The 25,862-nt window shown below is 42.9% G+C and overlaps 1 protein-coding gene across 12 annotated transcripts in view; it reads left to right on the top strand.

Annotated features, from left to right (window-relative positions):
- FAT1 (FAT atypical cadherin 1) overlaps positions 1-25,862 on the top strand; it is a 135,750-nt gene that overhangs the window by 13,565 nt on the left and 96,323 nt on the right. For all 12 annotated transcript variants that reach the window (XR_006706393.1, XM_045454153.1, XM_045454136.1 and 9 more), the window contains one exon: positions 2,236-5,512. Coding sequence is in view for 11 of the 12 variants with exons in the window: in XM_045454153.1 (XP_045310109.1) it covers positions 2,254-5,512 (3,259 nt within the window). In the remaining variant the exon portion in view is untranslated. The remainder of the gene's footprint in view (positions 1-2,235; positions 5,513-25,862) is intronic.

The raw sequence follows: 25,862 nt of genomic DNA, 5'->3' as shown, positions 1-25,862 counted from the left end.
AGCATCTAGAACGATTCTTAGCACATAGCATTAAATATTCGTTGAATGAAGTCAAATAATTGATGAAGGGAGTGAGTGAGTGGAACAGATGGCCTGCACCTGTGCTAAAAATATTCAGCTAGAGTCGTGGAAATAAAGCATGAACATTCACCTAGCTGCCTGTTCTCCACAAATTACCACTGTTGACAGTTGATTTTTTTTTTTTTTTTTATCCAGAATGTTTCTGTCCATTTTTCAGCATATTCATATACTGTGCACACAATTCATCCCCCCCCCCGCCCCCACCTTTTTTTTACACACATACATGGGATCAGTTTAATTTTTCCATTTAACATATCTGGACGTCTCGATGTACCAACAGTCCGAGTGGCGGCTTATTCTTTTTAGTGGCTGCATAATACTTTATATGTAGAATTAAGCAATAATATTTTAATTGTTTACAATAGAGTCCCGGCATAATACTTTGTTGTAAAGTGGACAGCAGTAACAAGTCTCCTGAGATGAAACACTGCTTGCTTCTTTCACAGGAGCTTTTTAAGTGTTACTGAAAGCATCTTCTCTCTCTCTCTATTGTTCTTAGTTCGTAAATGCCTCAGGATCTGGAAATAGTCTTTGGTTCACGTACCCTCCACAGTCTGTCCTGAGCTAGGCTCCCCATACCTGTAGGTTGAACTGAAGTTTTCCCTGGTTTAGGGAACGTCCCTGCATCGTTACATCTTTCAGATTTCCCTGAATATTAGGACTGTTGACCACATGAAGAGATTGTTTTGTGAGGAAACCGTTTTCTTATTTTGAAGTGGTCATCGTTCTCCGGGAGGCTGGAAGTCTGTATGGTCTCCTGACTTTGTCGCTGAGGAGATGGCATGATAGCAAAGGCACATGTCAGGGGGCCCGCCTGGAATGTGATTGAGCATCCGTTAAGCCTGGTGTGAAGGAGGGCTTTTCTTTTTTCCCTGATGAAATGACTGACGGGGTGCGGTGGAGATACTGTGAATTAATGCTGCCTCGCCAATTCCCGCCGGCCCTTCAACCAGCCCTCCAGTCTGCTGCTGCTGTCACCCTTGGGTGGGGCTCCCGTTCTGGGAGCACTTGTTTGAGGGTGCAGTGCTGTCCTCTCGGGAGAGTGCTGGGGTGTTTTGTGAGGCTCCATTGATTTGCAAGGTGAACTTGTTGGCATTTAGAGGAACGGTGGGTCTGAAAATAATTGTCTTGCTCATCCGGAAGGCCAGCCCGGGGGACTGCCTACCTTCCGCTTGCTAAAGGGAACCCTTTCTCAAATGCCCCCTCGCCTTCCCATTTCCCCTCTGACCTTCTCCGCGGGGCCGACCACCTTGCTGCGTTCATGGGGCCCTCTCTGTGTGTCAGCCTGGATGCTTTAGCTGTGTGTGTGTGTGTGTGTGTGTGTGTGTGTGTGTGTCTTGTGTTTGGTTGTGAACACTGGTTGTTGACTGCAGTGGTGATAAAACATGGATATGGTTGATAAGATTCGCTTTGCTGTTTGACATCAGGCTGCTGGTTTCCCATTTGTAAATGGACTCTTTTTGACTCACGTTGGGTTAGAAGTGACCTCAGTATCCAAATGATATAATGATTTTATAAGTATTTTAATACCTTTAAATAGTTACATAACGCTAAATGAGACCGTAAACCCTTACGTTTTGGGAGGGAGTCAACTAAATTATTCTTAGAAAGAAATAATTTCTGGATCACTTTGGAGATGAGGTTATAGAATGCCATTATGGGAGGTCCTATGAAACCACCTTTCAGGTTGGGTCTTGTTCTGAATCAGTTCTTCAAAGCTTCCTGTGCTTGGGGTACTGTGGCAGCATGAAATTTGTGAGCTTTTGGGTATTTCATCTGTTGTGTATAAGTAAACCTAGACAATGTTCGTTATCTCCCTTTGTCACAGTTGGTTCCATTTGCCTTGAAGAATCAAGTAGAACAATTCAACTTTGGTGTTACATGGAGCTGGCGGGAGTCTTTGATCTGAAGCTCCTTATGATTCTTGAGTCCTCAAAGTTCAAGAAAAAGATTGTTCCTTAGTAATTCTAGACATGTTAGAGGTATTGATACTTGGACAACGGAAAAAAACCTAAAAACTATTGCACATATTTGTATTTCATACACATGTACGATACTTCATTAAAACGCAAAGTCTAAAACTCCCGAAACGAGTTTACGCCGCCTTGTTTATTTCTTCGAGGTCACGACTCTTGTTTCTTTCCTGTGTTTTAGATTCCTGAGGGTTAAGCGATGGGGAGACCTGTGGCCTTGCTCCTGCTCCTGCTCCTCCAGCGTTTTGGAGACGGCGACGGAAGCCAAACCCCTGAGCAGAGTCCTCTCCAGTTTACACACTTCCAGTACAATGTCACGGTGCACGAAAACTCTGCAGCTAAAACCTATGTGGGCCATCCTGTAAAGATGGGTATTTACCTTACAAATCCACTGTGGGAGTTAAGGTACAGAATTATCTCCGGGGACAACGAAAACCTTTTCAAAGCTGAAGAGTATGTCCTTGGAGACTTTTGCTTCTTAAGAATAAGGACCAAAGGAGGAAATACAGCTATTCTTAATAGGGAAGTAAAAGACCATTACACATTGATAGTCAAAGCAGTTGAAAAAAATACTAATGCTGAAGCCCGAGCCAAGGTCAGGGTGCAAGTGCTGGATACAAACGACTTGAGACCGCTGTTCTCCCCCACTTCGTACAGTGTTTCGTTACCTGAAAACACAGCCATAAGGACCAGTATTGCCAGAGTCAGCGCCACAGATGCAGACATAGGAACCAACGGAGAGTTTTACTACAGTTTCAAAGATCGAACAGATGTGTTCGCTATTCACCCGACCAGCGGTGCCATAGTTTTAACTGGTAGGCTCGATTACGCAGAGACCAAGCTCTACGAGTTGGAGATTCTTGCTGTGGACCGTGGGATGAAACTGTATGGTAGCAGTGGTATCAGCAGCATGGCTAAGCTGACGGTTCACGTGGAACAGGCCAACGGATGTGCTCCTGTGATCACGGCGGTGACGCTGTCTCCATCAGAACTGGACAAGGACCCAACATATGCAATCGTAACGGTGGACGACTGTGATCAGGGGCCCAATGGGGAAATAGCTTCTTTAAGCATTGTGGCAGGTGACCTCCTTCAACAGTTTAGAACAGTGAGGTCCTCTCCAGGGAGCAAAGAATATAAAGTCAAGGCAGTTGGTGGCATCGATTGGGACAGTCATCCTTTTGGCTACAATCTGACGCTACAGGCTAAAGATAAAGGAACCCCTCCCCAGTTCTCTTCTGTGAAAGTAATTCATGTGACTTCTCCGCAGTTCAAAGCTGGGCCAGTCAAGTTTGAAAAGGATGTTTATAGAGCAGAAATCAGTGAGTTTGCTCCTTCCAATACCCCTGTGGTCATGGTGAAAGCCACGCCTAGTTATTCTCATTTGAGGTATGTTTTCAAAAGTACCCCTGGGAAAGCTAAATTCAGTTTAAATCCCAACACTGGTCTCATTTCCATTTTGGAGCCAGTTAAAAGACAGCAGGCATCCCATTTTGAACTTGAAGTAACAACAAGTGACAGAAGAGCCTCGACCAGAGTGTTGGTTAAAGTCTTAGGTGCAAACAGCAATCCCCCTGAGTTTACCCAGACTGCTTACAAAGCATCTTTCGATGAGAACGTGCCCATTGGTACGACGGTCCTGAGCGTGAGTGCTGTGGACCCCGATGAGGGGGAGAACGGCTATGTGACTTACAGTATTGCCAATTTAAACCACGTGCCCTTCGTCATTAACCATTTCACTGGTGCCGTGAGTACTTCAGAAAACCTGGACTATGAGCTGATGCCTCGGGTTTATACTCTGAGGATTCGAGCGTCAGACTGGGGCTTGCCATACCGCCGGGAGGTTGAAGTCCTCGCCACGGTGACCCTCAATAACTTGAATGACAACACACCCTTGTTTGAGAAAATCAATTGTGAAGGAACTATCCCCAGGGATCTAGGTGTGGGGGAGCAAATAACTACTGTTTCTGCGATTGATGCTGACGAACTTCAGTTGGTCCGATACCAGATTGAAGCTGGAAACGAACTAGATTTGTTCAGCCTAAACCCCAGCTCTGGGGTGTTGTCCCTAAAGCAGTCGCTACTGGATGGCTTAGGGACCAAGGTGTCATTTCACAGCCTGAGAATCACGGCCACAGATGGAGAGAATTTTGCCACACCGTTATACATCAACATAACTGTGGCTGCTAGTCGCAAGCCAGTACACTTGCAGTGCGAAGAGACGGGCGTCGCCAAAATGCTGGCGGAGAAACTCCTGCAGGCAAATAAGTTACACAGTCAGGGAGAGGTCGAGGACGTTTTCTTTGATTCCCACTCTGTCAATGCGCACGCGCCACAGTTCAGAAGTACTCTCCCCACTGGTGTTGAGGTAAAGGAAAACCATCCAGTGGGTGCCAGCATAATTTTCATGAATGCTACTGACCTGGACACTGGCTTCAATGGAAAACTGGTCTATGCCATTTCTGGAGGAAATGAGGATAGTTGCTTTGTAATTGACATGGAAACTGGAATGCTAAAGATTTTATCTCCGCTTGACCGTGAAACAACAGACAAGTACACCCTGAACATTACAGCATCTGACCTTGGTATACCACAGAAGGCGGCTTGGCGTCTCGTAGGCATCAGAGTTCTGGATGCCAATGATAATCCCCCGGAGTTTTTACAGGAGAGCTACTTTGTTGAAGTGAGCGAAGACAAAGAGATAGATAGTGAAATCATCCAGGTTGAAGCCACAGATAAAGATTTAGGGCCGAATGGACATGTGACCTACTCTATTCTCACAGACACAGATAAATTCTCCATTGACAGCGTGACTGGAGTTGTGAAAATTGTGTCCCCTTTGGATCGCGAAGTACAGCATGTGCATTACTTAAAGATTGAAGCCAGGGATCAAGCCAGAGAAGAACCCCAGTTGCTTTCCACTGTTCTTTTGAAAGTATCATTAGAGGATGTTAATGACAACCCACCTAGGTTCATTCCACCTAATTACCGTGTGAAAGTTCGCGAAGACCTTCCGGAAGGAACCATAATCATGTGGTTGGAGGCCTATGATCCCGATTTAGGTCAGTCTAGCCAAGTGAGATACGGTCTGCTGGACCACGGAGAAGGACACTTTGATGTGGATAAACTCAGCGGAGCAGTCAGAATTGTCCAGCATTTGGACTTTGAGAAGAAGCAAGTGTATAATCTCACCGTGAGGGCCAAAGACAAAGGGAAGCCGGTTTCTCTGTCTTCCACTTGCTATGTTGAAGTTGAGGTCATTGATGTGAATGAGAACTTACACCCACCAGTGTTTTCCAGCTTTGTGGAGAAGGGGGTAGTGAAAGAAGATGTCCCTATTGGTTCCTCAGTAATGACAGTATCTGCTCACGATGAGGACACAGGAAGAGACGGGGAGATCCGCTATTCCATAAGAGATGGTTCTGGTGTTGGTGTTTTCAGAATAGACGAAGAGACAGGTAAATACATTATTACTCTTCTGGTTTGATCTCCCCTCCCATTTGTCCCAAAGTAATGATCTGCCCTGCGCCGGCTCCTGTACAGTTCCCTGTTGGCCTCTGTCAGGGTTCCACACAGAAGTGCACGTGCATGCTTTTTGCCCTCTTAGAAGCATCCCTGTGTGTAGTAAGTCGTGAGTATGGAACCGAAGGAACTTGAATGACGTGGTGTACAATGAGTAAGGAAACGGGAGAAAGTTGGAATCATTACCGTTGATCCTGATCTTTAAGTTTGTGCTCTGCATTATCAGAAGCATCACTGCGGTTTTGCTGTAACTTTGAGAAACTGTTCCAGAGCTGTTCAAGCTAGTCTTTTTGCACACTTAGAACCGCCACCGCCCGCTGTCTAGCATGCTTTTCAGAGATGATTGCACACCTGCAGAATTGTGCAGTGCACAGAGAGAACACACTGCTAAAGCTTCCGCGATGTGGTCTGCTTTCCTTAGTACCTCTTCCAAGTTTTGTTTGAGAGGCAGACAGACGTAGGGAAGTACAATGTTGAATTGTAGGGACTTGGCTCTTTGAGTTGTTAATTGGGTGATCTTGGACAAGTTAATTATCTTACCGAAACTGACTTCATCTGTATGATGGAGACGCTCAAAAAGGCTGCAAGATTTATGTGAGGATAAAGTGAAATAACATGGGAAGGCTGCCGAGCGCGTGTTAGTCTGTTAATGTCTTCGAAATGGTAAGGAGGCTTTGTTAGCATACCCTTTCACCTGGAATAAGAGCCTAAAGCCAGAACATCCGGGACGGCCGACTGATGCTACGGTCTGTTGCTTTGCACTTTGTGCATATCTCTAATTTAGCTGCTCTTCTTGGATATTACAGTTTGATGTCAGTCTCCCCTGATGGAGTGTGAGCCTTTGTGTTAGTTTGCCAAGGGCCAGCGTAGCAAAGGACACAGACTGGGTGGTTTCAGCCACAGACATTGATGTTTTCACAATTCTGGAGTCTAGAAGTCGAGGTTGGAGGTGTTGGCAATGGTAGGTTTTTTCTGAGTCCTTTCTCCTTGGCTTGTAGATGGCTGTTTTCTCCCTGTGTCTTCACCATCTTCTCTGTGTATGTCTGTGTCCTATTCTCTTTTTATAAGGACATTAGTCATATTGGATTAGGGATCACCCTAATGGCCTCTATTTATTTCCAAGTCGGTCACATTCTGAAGTACTGGGTGTTAGGGCTTCAGTGCATGAAGCCTAGGGGACATAATTCAGCCAAAAACCACCTTTCAGGACAGGCTTTTATTTAGCTCATGCATTTTCTGTCCTCCGCCCTAGCAAGAAGTACTAGGCGTATAGAAGCTGCTCATTAAATGTGAAGACAACGAACGAGCAAACGAATGATTATTTTGATGAGTGTCATATTAAAATGAATGAACGTCCTGCTTCCTGAGAACGGTAGTGGAAATAGAAGGAAACTGGGTAATCGCAGGGTTAGATGAACTGCCATAGATGGGAGTTCAGTTCGTTTGTTGATCTCATTGATATGTCCTTTATGAATATATCCATTCTAAAAAAAGATGTTTTTCTTACTACACTGAAATTTTAAGTTTATCTTTAAAATGCTACAAGTAAATTATTTAATACCCACCCCACTAAGCATGCCTACATCTAATATAAGAAACATAATTATTATCCTAGAAAAAGTTATTTTAGAAGCCATCATATTTTTAATGTACTTTTGTTTATTCAAGGGATTCTTTTTGTAATGAGTTGTAGACCATTAGCATGTGTTGGGTGTATCCATTCCTCTAAAATGCCAGATTTTAATTTTTTAATTTTGAAATTTTTTGTTAGTTTCTAGATTTTAGAAAAATTTTAATTTATTTTATTTTATTTTTTTTTTTTCAACGTTTATTTATTTTTGGGACAGAGAGAGACAGAGCATGAACGGGGGAGGGGCAGAGAGAGAGGGAGACACAGAATCGGAAACAGGCTCCAGGCTCTGAGCCATCAGCCCAGAGCCTGACGCGGGGCTCAAACTCACGGACCGCGAGATCGTGACCTGGCTGAAGTCGGACGCTTAACCGACTGCGCCACCCAGGCGCCCCTTAATTTATTTTTTAATTCCGGTATAATTAAAGGATAAAATACCAGATTTGTTTTTATTTTTACATCATGCCGCCATTTAGAATCTTTAATCCAGTTTCATCAAAGATTACCAGCCACATGCCGTGATTAGTTCTCTAGAAACAACTTTGCTTTCTGTGTGCAAATCAGTGTCAATGAAATAAAAACTGAAACCATATACTGAGCAAAGAACTCTATTAACCTTGTTTCAAACTTTATTCTCAGTCTTCTTCAGCTTAATTAGCTGCACAGAATGAATTGTGTCTAAGCAAAAATGGAAAAGAGCTGCGGTGTCCAAGGGGCTGGGGGCTTAAAAATATTGGAGGTCTAGGTTTTGTCAGACCCATGAACAACATTTTAAAAAGCAGTCATAATATAAAATAGACCCCCCCCCCCCCCCCGCCGCGCAACATCGTCAAGGTCTGTCTACCTCACAAGTTGCCTCAATGCAGTTGGCTTCGGCCTGTGGTCTTGAACTAGTCAGACCGTCCGCACCGCGTTGGATCCTGGGTAGCGTTTCTGTCTGCTGCTTGGTCTGGGACCCGGCGAGTGTTCGCTGCCCGGATGCCTGCACTTGAGCGCTGTGGAAGCGGATCATGGCGCCTTGGTTGTGAACATACTCCCCTCTTCCCCGCCAGGGATCTTGTGTACCCTTGGCTCCTTTAAGGAGAACTGAGGTTTCTATCAGCTGCGGTAGCCCGGACCCACCGCCTGCCTTTTCGGGGAGCCGGTCCTTCCCCATCACTGCGCACGCGTGCTTAGGGTGTGGCGTTTTCTCCTGCTTCCGGAGAGTTTCTTTCATCTTGTCGGAGCAGAAATGGAGCACACGGCGGCGGGGTCTGGACGAGCGTTGGCGCTCAGGGGGGTCTGGGGCGGACCAGCTGAGATGAGGTGCACACTCCCCTGGGGATACAAGATGGCCACTAGAGCCAGATTGTTAAATAACAGTTGACTGACTCCTGTTGGTTATGCTATTCTAGTCCCTCCTCTTGTATCTATAGATATATACGTGTATATCCTGCCTACTCCAGTATTAATTCGAATGTTCAGGTATATTGTGTCAACTTGGAAGAGTACCCACATTTTAAGAACTTCACCCAATACAACGAATATGGTTGCACATTTTCCTAAGGACAATTATTCCCGACCCTTTTTTTTTTCCTTTTCTAAAATAGCTTCTGAAAAGCTATAAAAAATTGTTACAAGTTAAAGTTGAGACAGAAAATAGAACCCAAGTCTTAATTTACATTCCCTGAAGGCTTAAATTATATGAGCACTGCCTTTTGGGTTTTTCTTTCAAGTGAAAAGAGTATTTTTGTTGCTTTTTAAAGACTCATTTAGAAACTAGTAATTTTTTTTTTTTTTTTTTTTTTTTTTTTTTTTTTATTTTGCTTATAAAGTTAAGACATTGGGATATTCTTACTACCAAGGGAGAAAAAAGGAAACCACCAACCAAACAAGGCAGGGTTCTGAAATCTGGAGTAGTTTTCAAAGCTGAATGGCAGTGCTAGACTTTTCTGGTGGTAACTTAGTGGGGGGCCAGGGGATGAATTGGGACTGTGGGCATTGGGGTTGGGAAGTATATAAGAAACTTTGTGCATCTGTGTAACTACTGAGATTTGAAAGTGAGAGAAAAGTTGGAAATCTATCAGTCATCTGTTCTGTAGTCCTTGGCTTTACAGAAGAAAATATTTCATGTATAGTAGATTAATGTTTCTGTGTTTTTTGGAAATGAATCAAAGTGATATAATAGTATTTACACATTACCACACGTTGGCCTGGTGTACATTACGAGATGTGATTTGGCAGTAGAATTATCGGCCCAACTTATTTTAGAGATTCCTGGCAAGACGTTTGGTATCGTAGTGTAGAATTCCTTCAGGAAAAGTCAGTATGTTTTGTGCAGTAGAAATTCTTAAATCAGGTATGTTCTTTATTTGGGGTTTGTCTAATTCCTAGTGTGGGTCGAAAGTGTGGAGCGGTGCCTGTCCGAAGAAGAAAAGTAGGGCCAGTTCAGGAACACAGGTGGGGACTCCGTAGGACACGACCCTAATAACACTCAGTGTGAGCTGGAGAAGGCCTGGCTCAGGTCAGGTTTAATAGCACCTTTCTAGAAGTTCAGACACTGTTCATCGCCTGTTTCTGCTGTGCTGTTACTTTCTCTTCTTGTCACACTGGACTAGCTGATAAGGGCCTGCGGAGGACCAACAATCTGCCTGCTTCATTGTTCGCCTCCTGCCTTTGACTTAACTTGAAACTATAATGCTGTCGGAATAATATAAATAAATTTTTGTGGGATTTTACCTATTTCAGCATTGCCACATGTGTGTATCATTTGAATTTGATACAATCTGAATTTCGTTCTTACTATTTTTATGATCCTTTTCTTTAAAAAGTCTGAATTTCGTTCTTACTATTTTTATGATCCTTTTCTTTAAAAAGTCTGCTTAAATGTGAAACATGCCCTGAAAAGGAGTTTTTAGTTTGTTTGTTTTTTTTAACTAGAAATTCTATGAACTACCTAAAATATGTAGCCAAATGTACGGTCCCGTGAGCTCTGCATTTTATACATACTTTGCTAATTGGCTTTGCAGGGAGGTAACATGTAATTGCAGTGTGGGGGTAATTGTCACTTGACTCATCTGATAATCTCTCACCAAATCACATGCTTTTCCTGGAGAGGCCTCTGGGTGTTGGTGAACTGTTCTGACACATTCATGCCCACGTGATAGCTCGTCCGTTCCAGGTCTGGAAGGTTACGTGAAAAATTATTTGGGAAATGGGTCTGGTTAGAGAGCCAGTCTCCAGGGTTCTAATTAAGATTTATGCTCCCCCCGCCCAATCTCCTTAAAAATCTACAGAGAAGGTGATAAAGCAGATTGAACAGAAATGTTAGTGGAGGATCTCTGAAGCATGTGCAATTTCACATTTAGGTTTTGATTTGTCCCCCATTCTCACTGCAGATATGTGCCTGGTAAGCTTGTAGAGTTGAGCAGAATAAATCTGGAGAAGCCCTCTTGCAGATTTATGGAATAAATTATAAATTCAGCTTAGTGTTCTTGGCCGAGGCGGGTGCATCCAAGTTAATTATTACTTGAGCATCTGTAAAGAGGTGCAGCTTTTTGTTAGTTTGGAAACTAAAGTAATGTCTAGAAAAATGCTTGGCTGAAAGATTTTTTTTTTTTTTTTTTTTTAATTGTAGGTAGGTAGTTAAGTCTGTTCCCCTCACGTATGTAGTGTAATTGGGATACCTTTAAGTATGTTTTCCCTTCAGTCTGGAGTACTTTGGTTCAGTGTTTCGCTGTTAGAATAATGCAACCCAGTAAGAGTGTTTCCCCTTTCCACTTCTACTTGGGGAGACCATGTTTTTCATTAAGATAAGACTGAATTTCTAAACTTACTAATGCTGTGTTGCTCTTAGAATCCCAGTTGTGGTTTCAGAATTGAAATTTACATGTCGATGGAAAGACTTGGGAAGAATTAATATGGAAGTACAGCTGGTGCAATGAGATAAATCGCCATTCGTGAAAAATGGGAGGGGGAATAGGGACATCGTTTTTCTTAAGAGAACGTGGCTACATTCTCATCATGGGGGAGTGGTATTGCATGGTTCCTGTAGTGCCCATCCGGGGACTGGCTCCTGGACTTCCTCAGTTAGGGGACACGGGATGAACGCGTTTGTGCAGTGGGACCAGAAGGGACTTCCAATCCAGGCTAACCTTATTGTTGACCTCAGTGAGAGGGAAAATGTTTTTGGGGTTTCTTTCTGGTTTGGCAGAACTTGGAATATTTTAATTATTATCTTAATTAGTCAAGTTAAAAAAAGTTTTTTTTAACGTTTTATTTATTTTTGAGACCGAGAGAGACAGAGCATGAATGGGGGAAGGTCAGAGAGAGGGAGACACAGAATCTGAAACAGGCTCCAGGCTCTGAGCTGTCAGTACAGAGCCCGACGCGGGGCTCGAACTCACGGACCGTGAGATCATGACCTGAGCGGAAGTCGGCCGCTTAACTGACTGAGCCACCCAGGCGCCCCTTAATTACTCAAGTTTAAAAGAAAACCTTTTCCCAGCTTCAAGTAGGATGTCTTCTATACATGGCAGGGACCTGTGTTTTTTCCTAGGGCCTGTTGTCATGGCAGAAAATAGAATGTAGAATGTCAGTGGCCTCCAAGGTTATGACCAAAGAATCTGTAAGAGCGGCTGACAGCTGTGTGGCCATTAGGAGTGTGGTCTGCTGTGGTAGGACCCTTCTACCTCTGCTGGAGCTGGATCTGGAACTCCTGGCAGTAGGAACTTGAACAGACACTGGGGGAGGCCCCATCAAGGAGTTCACAGATTAGCGGGTGAAGTGGGCTTTTGTGTTGGCATCTCCTGCCTTATGTGGCCGCAGCCGCTGTCCTGTTCTTACATTTTGTTCTCTCGCCAGGAAAGTTGAAGAGAAAAACTGATTTCTGAGCCACAGTGAGATTGAAAATCAGGCCTTGGCAGAAATGAGGTTATGATAATCTGCCCTTTTGTGTGTGTGTGAATCTGAGTCAAGGCAGGGAGGGCATGGTAATTTCGCCTGGGGACGGGATCCTCCTCTGAAACTGGAGGATGTTAAGGTGAAAACAGAATCTAATTAGAAATCCTAAGGAAACTCTTTTTGTTTTAAGAGAAAACAGGATCCGCTTTTCTTTAGTTACTAGTATGGTATTTAACAAGTTGACTGAATAGTGGTTGGGGGAGGAGCTGGGCTGGGATCCAGGATGGTATCATGTTGTGAGGCAGAATGTGGTGAAGTTCTGCCATGCCTTCATATAATCCTAAAAGGTGGGTAAGGGCCAGAACCTGGACGGGATAGAGTAGAAACCTAAAATATGGTCTCCTTAGCTCTGTGCTTTCCGTGATTATGATGATGATGATAATAAAGGGCATCAGTATAATAAACCACAGACACTGTTACCACCAGGTGCTGTTCTAATTTAATTTTTATATTAATTTTCTCATTAATTTATATATATTTTTTATATTAATTTATATATTAATTTTCTTGCTACAACTACCAAATAGATACTTTTATCCCGTGTTATTGATGAGGGAACGTTCACAGAGGAGCTAAGGAACTTGTCTAAGACCACTTGGGTACTAAGGGGGACAACGAGGGTGGGGGCCTGCGTCTCCCAACACCACATCTTACTGCCTCTCACTCTTTGTAGAGCGATCTGGAGATGCTCTGATAGAACCCATTTGAAAACTACTGCTTGAATGGGATTCTGGACTGAACTGGGTTGGGCTGAGCCAGGCTGGAGGCTTGAATCCCAGATTGGAGGCTTGGTCTTGAAGAAGATGTATTGAATCGAGCAGTCTTCTTCCGTCATTTCTTCTCCAGAGGGCATATTAGTCTTTAGCACATTGAAGAGAACAGGATTTTAGCATTACATAGGGGTGGCATTTAAGCAATTTAAGATTATTTCGATGAAGCGCTGAGCAGTGGGGGAATTACGCCGAGACCCGTAGTGAGTTTCGTCGTCTAGTGGGGATGGACGGGTGTCTCATCTGTGCGTGCAGTTGTGAAGGCACAGCGTTCTCGTAAATAAAGGTGCTGCTGGACCAAACTGTACGGCATGTTCACTGGAACACTTTCTCACCAAAACAGTGTCTTAGATGGCTGTTAGGGTCCTGTGTAGCCTTTAAAACCACTTTAACCCCCTGAATCGCTTAAGTTGCAGTCCACACGGCCCCCCGCTGAATCCCTGTTCTCTGGCCTTGGCCTCCTTGAGATGTTGGCTTCAGTGTCTGTCCTCACCGGCCATCTGGTCTGTGGCAGGAAAGCCAGCGAACTTGTTCTCTTACTCAGCCCTCTTGACAAGGCACCATTTTTATGTTCTAAGAGTTGTTTAAGAGTTGAGTGTTGATAACCTGATGGAGTGGCCTCTGTGTATGGAGATTTAAGGCTCAGTTAATATCTGGCCTGGTTTTTTTTCCATATGGCCTGCCTTGCCCAATTAGGAAAATTGAATAGATTTTAAAACTTTAGGTGTGTTTCCATTGTTGTATTTTTTTTTTAACCATTTAGTTCCTGTTTTGACTTTGTGGATTCTTTTCTTTTCTTTTTTTTAAGCTTTGATTTATTTTGATAGAGCAAGCATGTACGTGGGCACAGGAGAGGGGCAGAGGGAGAGAGAGAGAGAGAGAGAGAGAACAAACGAACTAGCAGGGGAGGGACACAGGGAGAAGGAGACAGAGAATCCCAAGCCAGCTCCAGGCTCTGTGTGGAGCCCGACAGGGGGCTCACTCTCCCAAATCATGAGATCGTCACCTGAGCCGAAATCAAGAGTCAGACGCTTAACTGACTGAGCCACCCGGGCGCCCCAACTTTGTGGATTATTTTAATTCAGAAGGCTGGCTTTGTTAAGATTTTATTATCTGCGTTGTGCACCGTTACTTTGCAGTCACCTTTATGGCACTTAGGTTTTAAGAAATCAAGCCACGTTGTTAGAACAGTGCGTGCTGCCCAAGGCGTAATGCCAGGAAGCACGGCCTTTTCGGGTCTTTGTTACTAGGAATAGACGGACCTGGGAAGATGGCTCGTCGGGCACCTGCCTGTACCGCTTGAGTCGGCTGTGACCCAGTGTAACAGCCGTGAGAGGGGGGCCAGGACGCTACCCACGCTCGTACTTCACGGGCCGCTCTTCCCAGCGCAGCTGCCTTCCGGTGAACCGCACCGGGTCTCCTCAGGGTGTCTGATGGCCTCTCACACCCGTTGCATCCCTGGGCCTCCACGGCCGAGTGAGTCGACCTGTTGTCGGAAGGGATTCTTCAGAATTGTTGGTGGCTTTTCTTTCTTGAGAATTACTATGCTGAGGAAGGTCCGAGAGGTAGTCTTTTTAATTTCAGCTTAAGTTTTTTCTTTTGTGATAGAAGTTACCCAGCAGCTTACCTGGTTTCTTAAGATTTCTTTGTAGTTTGTGGTAATTTCACCAGTTTTCTCCTTTATTTTGAGAGAGAGCGTGAACAGGGCCGGGGTAGAGAGAGAGGGAGAGAGAGAGTCCCAGGCAGGCTCCGCGCTGGCAGCACGAACCATGAGCTCATGGCCTGAGCCAAAATCACGGGTCAGATGCTTAACCAACGGAGCCACCCAGCCGCCCCCAACCAATATTATCTTTTTATCACCGGGGAGCCTTTTCTTCTTTATCATCGTCTGTGTATAATTATAGGTCACATTTATTGAAAGCTCAGTGTGAACCAGCCCTATTGTGAGCTCTTTTCGTAAGTTGTCTCCCTAGATCGTCACAATAATTTGTGAGTAAAACTAGACGGTAATATGCCGTGTTCACGTAGTGCCTGTATTAAATTCTGAAGATATGACGGGGGTGGGGATTATGGTACACGCTGACCTCATGCTGTTGAATTTTGAAATCTTCGCTGCGTTTCTTTTTTTTTCTTTTGTTTTTTTTTTAATTAAGTGCTGTAATAGAAGTGTTTGAAGCGTGGCGCTTTGAGGGATTAATGGTCACACAGCTGATTCTCGAAGCAGAGGTGTTCGATCTCTCATCGGATCTTTCTTAAGACCAGTTAGGGTCTCCCCTACGTAAAGCCCAAGCTTTTTTGGCCTCGTAGGCTCTTGCGCCCTCAGAGACTTCCTCCCTCTCCTGCTTTGCTCTGCTTCTCCGCTCCCAGCTCCCATTCAACCCCAGTGCTTGAGGCGCCTGGAGCCCGGCCCTCCCCGCCTTCTCTGCCCCATGGTTTCCCAGCTCCCTGCCTTTGGGTGACGCCTTGACTTATTAACCGTCTGCATAATAAATCTTTCATGACAAGCCTTCTCCCTCCTGTGGAACCCATTTTTCTTCTTTTCTACTTTTTTTTTTCTATTTTACGTTATTGTAAGTATCACTCTAGTGGGAATGTTATTATCTGTCCTTTTCCTCTGAATTGGCAGCTTCTTGTGTGGGTAGATGCTAAATCTTTAACCACGAGATTCATAGAAGAGGCACTCATTAAGTTTTGGTTAGGTTGGCCCTAATAAGCCATTGTTGCCTCTCTCGAAACCGGTAGTCTCCATTTCTTTGTTCCAGTAGCACTCTCTGTATGTTCCTGTGTTACGACTCAGGGTATTGTTTATCTCGGGCCTCAAGGCCTCTCCTGAGCACAGTGGCTGACGTGGCCCTACGTAGCCCTTGTTTGCTCAACAAACAAGCTGATTGTAGCATATTAATAATGATAGTCATAAGGTTGAGTGAAAGCTTTTCTTCTACTGCCTGTTTCTAGACTTCCAAAACAAAGGTTCGTGATATTTTTGGCGTCACAGAAACTTTTGAGAATCTGTTGAAAACTGTATATTCTGTCTTCAGAGACAGTGATTTGCTTCTAATACCAGGAGGCTTACGAAGAGCTGAACCTCCATGGCCTTGGACCGCTGGTTTTACGTCCCTCTGTTCTAGAGTTTTCTGGGGCTGCCAGGCCCTCACCAGTTCTGAAGGAGGACCTGTGACGATGACGAGGATCGCGGGGACGGTGGAAGTGACCAGCATTTCAAAGACGCTCAGCAGCCTGCACCTATTTTTGTATACACTTCATGGCACTTAAGTCTAATGCGTGTTTGTTATCGACGCAGTAGGTTTCCTTTGTGTCTTATAAATGAGGTAGATCAGCCTTTACGGTGCACAAACAGTAACTGCTGTGCTGCATACAGGACTTGCATGTGTGCTTAAAATGGTTCAAGGCAGTCTGTCATTCAAGATGATTTCCCGGTGATCCAGTCGTGTGCAGTTCTCCACACACCTGTATCGGCAGAGCCCTGTCTCCCCGTGTAAGCGTACAGGACGATTGTGAGAAAATAATTACGGTACATAATACACACTGTATCTGTTTTTAAGTTAGCAGCCCTCTAGGCCAGGATCTGATCTTCCCTGGCGCCCGTTTACCACGGAAACCCTCTTTGCTCAGCTAGTGTGCCTTTATTTATTAAGGTAAATAATCTGTCAGGAAACTCAGGCTTCTAATCATAAAGGTAACTTCCCTAACAGGCTGGATTTTTATATAAATGGACCTAAAGATCAGAGCATTTGAGACTTAATAAACCATTTTTAGTTTTGTTAATAGTCCCTTATTCCGTACAAGAGAAGAAAGTTGAAAAATAATTCTTAACTGTTAAAGGTTGCTCCTCTCATGATAAAAGTGTTGCTCTTGTCCTGCCCTTGTAAAGGGAGCATTAAACAACTTTACAGCGACAGGCGGAATCCATGTATATGTGGCAAAATGTTCTGATCTCTGATTTACGGGCGTTGATAGCCATATCACTTCTAGTCAGTATTTTTTTTTTTTTTTTAAACCTCTGGAGATGAGATTTTGTAAACAGTGATTTTGGAGTCTTTCATGAAGCAGTGTTTTCTTTATCATGAGTTGAACACTTTCTGTTGAAAGCAAGAACTGCTCTTTGGAAAATGACTTTAAAGTTAGATTAACTTTAAAATACGTTAAAGCAGTCCCACCATAAATTCTTAGTTAAAAGATTCTCTAAAATCTATTTGCTTTTAGTTCTTACTATTTCTGTTGGCCCCTTCACTCCTAAAGCTGCTTGACATCAGGCAGTCTCAGACATTCTTATTTCTCTCATGACAGTGCTTGGCACACGGCTGGTATTTAGTAAATACTTATTCAGTGATGTTCATCTTTTGATAAACGCAGTAAGTGTTTGTCACATAATGGTGTTCTTTTGATCTGTTGCTCAGCTGAAGGTGTTTACATTTTTAATGAAAAAAAGATGAATTTGCTATGTAAATACCAAGTTAGTTTGTTGGTTGAAGCCTCCGAATGGAAATGAGTTGCTTTTAAAGGCTGGATCTAAACAAACTTTTTTTTAAGGAAATATTTTTGCTTACAAGCGTGTTAACCTCATGTAGAAGATGAAAGCTGATTAGGAAAGCATGAACGTGAATAATACCTGTGTTTGGCTTTAATTAGCTCAGCGCTGTTGATTTTGAGAACGAAGTCAAACCGAGGATCATCACGTCTAAAGAACATCAAGTTTTATAATTTGAGGTTCATGATTTTTTTTTTTTTTTTAATTTTTTTTTTTTCAACGTTTATTTATTTTTGGGACAGAGAGAGACAGAGCATGAACGGGGGAGGGGCAGAGAGAGAGGGAGACACAGAATCGGAAACAGGCTCCAGGCTCTGAGCCATCAGCCCAGAGCCCGACGCGGGGCTCGAACTCCCGGACCGCGAGATCGTGACCTGGCTGAAGTCGGACGCTCAACCGACTGCGCCACCCAGGCGCCCCGGTTCATGATTTTTTTTAACGTACATCCATACACATCATCCATTATGTGGCAAAATTTTGAACTTCTGAAAAGGCTGTCAGATCCGTAGGATCTGTATCGCTCTCAATGAATTTCCTAGAGCCTCATATAAGTAATTCTAGAGATTCACAGAGTCTTTGAAACTGTCCGTTTCAAAGCTAATATGATGTTAACATATTAAAAAAAAAATCTGCTTTAGTCATTTTTCTTTCACAGCGCCAGCCTTGTGAGCCTAGGTGGGGACTCTGGCCCTGGATGGCTGGCGTCTAGAACTGCACCTGGCACGTGGTAGACACCCAGCCAATACTTGATGGATGAGTAGTTTGAAATTGAACTAGACTTTGACAGAATATCAAAAGCAAACCCATATCTAAGTAACTATGACTGGGAAAGACCTTGTAAATTTGTTCTCTGTTCCCAGGTAGAATTTCGTCTCTGGGGGCGCTTGGGTGGCGCAGTCGGTTAAGCGTCCGACTTCAGCCAGGTCACGATCTCGCGGTCCGGGAGTTCGAGCCCCGCGTCGGGCTCTGGGCTGATGGCTCGGAGCCTGGAGCCTGTTTCCGATTCTGTGTCTCCCTCTCTCTCTGCCCCTCCCCCATTCATGCTCTGTCTCTCTCTGTCCCAAAAATAAATAAACGTTGAAAAAAAAAAATTAAAAAAAAAAAAAAAAAAAAGAATTTCGTCTCTGTATCCAGCTGAAGTGCTGTGTGTGCCTCAGGCCTGCCTGTCCTTTTAATGCACTTAAAGCTGCCCTCGTTTTCCACACCTCTGAAGCAGCTAAAAAATGAGGAAATTAGAACAACAGCCGTCACAAAAGCTTCATTAGCAGCGCACTTTCCTTTTGTTGATGTTGTGTTCTCTGCAGAAGCGACTTCATATGTCAGATGGAGCACCACAGCCTAGAACTGGAAATGTTCGGCTCAGTGGCTTTCCAGGCACAGAATACCGGGCGGGGCATTGCCATTTTCTTGGGCTGCATAGTGGTGCTATTGCCTGTTACCCTCTGAACTGAAAAATGCTTCTGTTCTAAGTGTAAAAGACGAATATCCATTTACATCGTACATTATGTGGCAAAATTCTGAACTTTTGAAAAGGCTGTCAGATTAGTGGACTCTATTTTTGTTAGTATCACTATCAGTGAATTTCCTAAAGCTTCGTGTAAGTAGTTCTAGAGATCCACAGGGTCTTTGAAACTGTCTGTTTCCTGGATTAAATTGCGCCCCTGTAGTTGTAACCTTTAAAAAAGCTATTTGTATTGTAAATCTTCGGTTGTTTCTGTTGATGGGGTGCTCTTATAAGCAAACCCTTCTTTTAAAGCCTAGTTGAATTAAGGGAAATCCAATGATGAGGCTATTTTAAGGAGAATACATTATGCAGAAACTAAAAATATTTTTCACACTCAAGTGGCTGCATCTAAATCACAAATTTCTAAAAACTCTTGCTTGTTCTTTGTCTCCTTTTGTCCCCTGGGCGTCTAATCCTATAAACTTTTCGTCCATGGTCAGTTAATTTTGTTTTTCTCATTTATAAATAACTCCTTAGGATGATGAAAGGAAGGCGAAAACCTTTGTGGAAGTTTTCTCTGCGTATTCGGGTGGAGATGTGTTCAGAGGGGGCACATTTGGCACCTGGTAACAGGTGAGAGTCACAGAAATGAGGAGACGATGGCCAAGTTCAGTTAGATTTGGTGAGGGAGATGGAAGACGTGATGGAGTAGGTGCAGACACGTGCAAAGCTGAATCGGAGCTTTTATTATAGGTGGCCTGATACTACTATTGTGAAAAGAATCATAGAGAATTGTGTAACTTTGCCTTTCGTTGGGAAACAGATCGCCCTAAAATTTGGTGGCTTTCAACGGCCACTGTTTATTTAGGTCACTGTTCAGTCGGTTGGCAATTTGGGCCGTACCTCCCCTGGGTGTGTGCCCTTCGCCAGTTTCAGCTGGGCTTGCTCCTGTCGGGTCAGTTGCTGGTCAGCTGGGTGGCGGGACTCGTGGGAGTTGGCTGGATGTTGGCAGGGGACGTGGGCCTCTAAGCCCTGTGTCTGTCCTCCGTCAGCAGCCTAGCCTGGACGTCAGGGTCCCTAGAGCTCAAGGAGAGAAGTAGCTGGATCTCCTGGCCTAGGCTCAGACTCCTACCTTCTCACTTCTCCCATTCTATTGGCTGAGCAAGGTGATGCAACAGTTAGGAAAATAGTCTGCACCTCTTGTTGGGTGCAGCTGCAAAATACCGGGTTCGTTTTTCAGTCTACCGCCGAGGCACTTTATCTGATATTCTTCCCCTTTGATGAGGACATTCCTTTTGGATGTTAAATGTGCACAAGAATTTAAAGGCTTTTGAAAATTGTGCAAATATCTATGCTATCTTAAATTTCTGCCACAGTCAGCTGTATACTTCAGGGTTTTAATACTGTGAAAATATTTAGTGGTAGTAAAATACTTCAAAGTATTTTTACAATCTTTCCATTTAAGCTAGAACTTTAAGAGATGCCCGGCGTATTGCCAGAAGTGTAAAGACACTAAAGCACTAGTCTTCCGTTCCTTCACTCTTCCGGTTTTTGTCACAAAGGTTTCTTAAGTTGCTTGCCCCCAAGGGGATTTGGGAATTCCAGTTTTTGCATGGCATTTTAAAATGCCAAAGCGGGGCGCCTGGGTGGCGCAGTCGGTTGGGCGTCTGACTTCAGCCAGGTCACGATCTCGCGGTCCGTGAGTTCGAGCCCCGCGTCAGGCTGTGGGCTGATGGCTCAGAGCCTGGAGCCTGTTTCCGATTCTGTGTCTCTCTCTCTCTCTGCCCCTCCCCCGTTCATGCTCTGTCTCTCTCTGTCCCAAAAATAAATAAACGTTGAAAAAAAAATTTTTTTTTTAAAAATAAAATGCCAAAGGAAGAGACTGTCGAGTGGTAAAAGGGGGCAAGGAGTTCTCCACGAGAGCCTTTCGCTTGCAGATACTATTTTTGCTTACTAACACCACCTTTCTTACGAATTATTTTGTCACAAGTTATTTCATTCATTTAGTGCTTTCCCTTGAGGGATGAAAGACTTGGAGGAATTGGAGAAGTAGGTGGAAGGTGTGGGGGACATGAAAATCGAAGCCAGAACAGAGTGAGAACATCAGAGGGTTGCTTTGGTGTCTTTTGGCTTCACACACATCCCTGTGCTTAGTTTCAGCTTAAATGGCAGTGTGTTACAAATAAATTGAAGATGTACTTAGTGCTGCTTACTATTCTGCTAAGTTTGGTTTGTGTTAGATCTGTTATGGGACCGATTTGCAAAAGAATAAATAGGAAAATGCTCCATGATAAGAAATCGCACGGTTTGAAACACAAACTCCTGATGTACTGACTTACTAAATATTCTGATGTTTCTGTCTGGAAATTTTGGGAGTTAAGTGTCTTTAAACACCTTGACCTGTATGTGGAATCCTTGACCTATCTTTAACAGGGTTCTTTTAGAGAAGATAGAATGAAACCTTGGTTAGTATTCTTTATCTCAATGACATTAGAAAAACAAGTAAAATAATGGACAGAGATGAAAAAAATAAGTGATCTCAGTAAAATGTGTTTGCTCATTGTTCACTCCTTAAGAGAGTTCAGTGATCATTAAATACTAAACACTCAGGTTTCTTCCTTTTCTTTTTAATGATTGTTTATTTTGAAGAGATTGAGCAGGGGACGGGTGGGGAGGGGGGAGAGAGAATCCCAAGTAGGCTCAGTGCTGAGAGTGCAGAGCCTGACATGGGGCTTGATCCCACAAACTGTGAGATCTTCACCTGAGTTGAAATCAAGAGTCATATGCTTAACCGACTGAGCCACCCAGGTGCCCCCAAAACGGTCAAAATTCTTTTATGGGATGAAATTAAGATTCTAGAACAGAAGTGTAGGTTTCATGAGAAACCTAATCTAGAGGTGCTGATCTAAAATTTGGTATTTTAATAGTGCATCTTGAATATGGTCTGCAAAAGACCATTGTATCTAAGAGTGTAACAGTCTTAAATTCTCTGTTTTGGGATTAGAGATGATCCTGCATTATAGATCCCTAATCAGTACAACCTGTGTAAATGAAAACAAACACAGCAAAACAATTCATGTCCCAGAATATACCATAAAACCATTTAGTGGAAATGTTCTGTTGTTTAGATTCTGTTGTTTACCTACACCAGTACTCATGTGAAAGATGTGAGCTGATTTTCACAGATTGGCACAACTGTGTAAATTCTGCCAGTGTTTACTTTGCCGTTTAATTGTTCAAATCACCAAAGGAGTTAGTACTAACAAGTTAAGGCAGCCTTGCTCGGTAATATTGTCCACGTACGTAATTTTAAATATTCTAGTTGCCACTAAAAAAAGAACAGGTGAAACTAATTGTAATAAATTTTATTTAATCCAACAGATTGAAAAGTGTCACATCAGCATGAAATCAACATAGAAGAATATTAATGAGATCTTTTACCTTCTTGCATTCGCATGAGGTCTTTAAATCAGTGTGTATTTTGTACTTCGGAGTACATTTCAGTTTGGACTGGCCCCATCCCAGTGCCGGTTATTAAAGCAGAGGTTTAATATTTGTTGATTCACAGCAAAGCTCAGCCACTCAGGTGAGGTGGTGGCCCTGTGGCCTGTCCCTCCATGACTGGCTGGTGTGCCCTGGCTGGAAGGGGAAGCAGGAAGGGTTAAGTCGCTCTGCATGTTGAGTTCAGTGCTGTGTGGGAGTTGGATAGGATACCCCGTCTTCTAATGGCATTCAGTGAGGACGTTAAAAACCCATTATGCTGGTGTTGCAGAAAATTTCTTTGTCAGAGATGCTGATGGCCTAGATCCTGGCATGGCTTTTAAAATATTACAGTGAAGCAGTTCTTGTGATGTTAAACTAATGTCAAAGCTAGATGGAAACTCATTTTGCAGTCATTTGACTCGGATTCTTTCTGTTAATGGATGTAGGAAAACAACCTACCAGTTAATTTCAAATTAGAACCTTGTTTTCAATTAAAAGTTGTCCAGTGACAGCTTTTATCAAATTCCGAATCATGTGTCTTTTTTTTTTTCAGAATAAACATCTGTTATTTAATTTGCCCCATTCAGATTGCTTTTTTGCAGGTTGGTAGAAATTCTAATTTCATTTGACCTATGAGATGTAAATCTTTCTGTGAAAGTATGCTGTCTTAAGACAAATTTACAGTTATTTTCCAAAAGATTTGATTAGATGAGGTCTATCATTTCCAAGTGAAAGCATCCTTTAGCAATTAACAAACAAGTTCTTGTGGGTTAACAAAACTGTTAACCTGCGTAATTCAAAACCCTTGTTTTCCATCCTTCTCTTTGGGATTATGGACAGTTAATGAAAAGTCTCCCTTGTGTAGACTCACTCTTGTGTTGTTTCGCTGTTCGGTTTATTCTTTCCGCAGTTAAAAAGTCACATTTTTAGATTTTGGAATTTTCTGTGTCAGTTTTGGGGTGTGCACACTGAGATGACTTTTTGGGCCCTATTTATTCTCGTCATGACACTTTTCGTGCCATTGAAATGGACACAGACCGTTAAAACCTATTCTGCTATACTGCCACTGCTACTCTTGTGTATCAGTGATCTACCTGTTTCCATTTGGGCTTCAACAGTTTCACATCAAAAGTTGTGAATGAAGCCTAAGTAAATATGTTTATTTTGTGCTGGCTGCTGGCCAGGAATCTGCTGAAGCAGCTGGAGGGTTTTTTGTTTTGTTTTGTTTTGTTTTGCCTTTTTTTTTTTTTTAAAGCCCCGTTGGGTGAACCATCACTGTGACAGGTAAATAGCTTTCCTCAGTAAAGCTTGAACTCTTCCCCCACTCCTGCTTCATTTCTTCAGGACTGTTGAATGTAGGGATTGTCTTGCTGGGGACCTCACTGATTAGGTCACAGCCTGGGCTGCAGAAAACAGAGGTGCCTGGGGCCATCTCACTGCAGGGGATTTGCTAAAGTCCCTGTGAAAGGGCCACGTGGGGGTCTCAACTATTACCTTGTGAACAGGAATCCATTCAGGCAGCAGAGCATGTATTAAGGACCTATTAACTTCTTCAGGATTCTCCCCCAGTTGAAAAGCGCTTGGGAGCGAAGGCATAATAAAAGGAAATTGTTGCCGAAGCCACTGACAGTGCATCCTGCCATAACTCTGTGGGTGCATCCTTTTAGCAACAGATTTATTTCCTGCTGGGGAGTCTGTTAGCTTTAGAAATCCCCTTAAAGGTCATGGAAGGGGAGTTTGAAAATGATTATATAATGTTGATTTTTTTTTTTCTTTGAAGAGATCTCTTAGAGCATTTGGGAAAAATGGGCAGAGACCTAACCCACATTTGAAAATGAGCTTTATTTTCCAATGAAATAATATATCACCTTGTAGAAGACTGGGAAAATGTGGACTATTGTAAAGAAGAAAAAACTTATTAAAATTCTACTGCCTAGAGTGCCATTGAAGTTTTGCCAACTTGTTTATGTACACATGCACACCCATTCACCCTCTACAGGTACTGGAGTAAAAAAATTATATAGTGCATATATATTATTGATGGCCTTTTAACATATTCGCAGCTTTTTATGATTTTATTTTAATTTTTTTTAATGTTTATTTATTTTTGAGACAGAGACAGAGCATGAACAGGGGAGGGGCAGAGAGAGGGAGACACAGAATCCGAAGCAGGCTCGAGGCTCTGAGCTGTCAGCACAGACCCCGATGCGGGGCTTGAACTCACGGACCGTGAGATCATGACCTGAGCCGAAGTCGGATGCTTAACTGACAGCCACCTAGGCGCCCCAGCTTTTTATGATTCTTAAGTATTCTAACAGAATGTGACTCTTGATTACATAGAATACCATCAGAGAAATAAACTCTAATGCATATAACAACACCCAGTTTTAGAACATTTAAATCGTTTCCTTGTTGACGTATTTGTTTTGCCCTCGCATAAGTTTCAAGAAGTAGAATTACTGGGTTAAAGAAAATAAAAATTTAAAAATGTTTCTCTGATACAAAACAAATTGCCACATTATTCATCCAGAAAGAAAAGTCTCATTAGCAGTTTTGAGAGTGTTCGTGTCTGCATTCTTGCTGCCACTAACTGTTTGGATTTAAGAACAGAAAATGAAAAGGTGCCAGTATATTATTGGTGGAAAAACTTAACTTCATTCAGGGAACTATCATAATTGAAATGGTGATTGTTCGTTTTGTGTCTGGTTATATGTTGGAAAACTCTTACTTTTTTTATGCATCAACTTTTTGAGATGCTATTCTGATTCACTTAGCTTTTTTGGATCTTTGTCCCAAGTGACCTCTGGAGGCTTATTTCTTTAATTTTGTTTTGTTTTGTTTTGTTTTTTAAATGGATGTTTCCTGAGTGCCAGATAAAGGTCCTGGGGACCTTTTTATTTCACTTGGTTAGCTACTCTTTATAAAAGCCTCTGATTAGTATGAATTTTTAATTGTCTGGATTTCCAAATAATAAATGTGATTAAAAATGGGAATAAGAGATACACATGTATTTATTTATAGAGTAAGTCATGGAGATGAAAAGCACAGCGTAGGGACTAGAGTGACTAATACCGTAATAACGCTGGATGGTGACAGTGACAGCAGTAACTGTGGTTGAGCACTGATATATAACATTGCATGTCAGCTACACTTCAGTCATTAAAAAAAAAAAAAAAGTGATCTTACTGTTACAACTGAGAATACAGGCTCTTCTGTATTCCCTAAGTGGTCCTTGTAGATTGACTAACCCAAGTCCGTAGCTAATACATACTCAGCAGCATAGTGATTGAATTAAGACAAGTTACCTTATTCATGGGATGATCTCAGAAAAATTATCCAAGATCTTTTATCAGGCAACATGTAATTCTTGACAGCTAGTGACTCCAGTACCGACAAAAGGGTATGAAGCAGATTAAAGCACACAGGTTTCTATTCAAAACATAATTGGGCAAAGAACAATTTAAAACAG

The sequence above is a fragment of the Leopardus geoffroyi genome, chromosome B1 (genome assembly GCF_018350155.1).
Source record: "Leopardus geoffroyi isolate Oge1 chromosome B1, O.geoffroyi_Oge1_pat1.0, whole genome shotgun sequence".
Classification (NCBI taxonomy): domain Eukaryota; kingdom Metazoa; phylum Chordata; class Mammalia; order Carnivora; family Felidae; genus Leopardus; species Leopardus geoffroyi.
The sequence above is the reverse complement of the archived record's forward strand: the minus strand, read 5'-3'. Positions and strand labels throughout refer to the sequence as shown.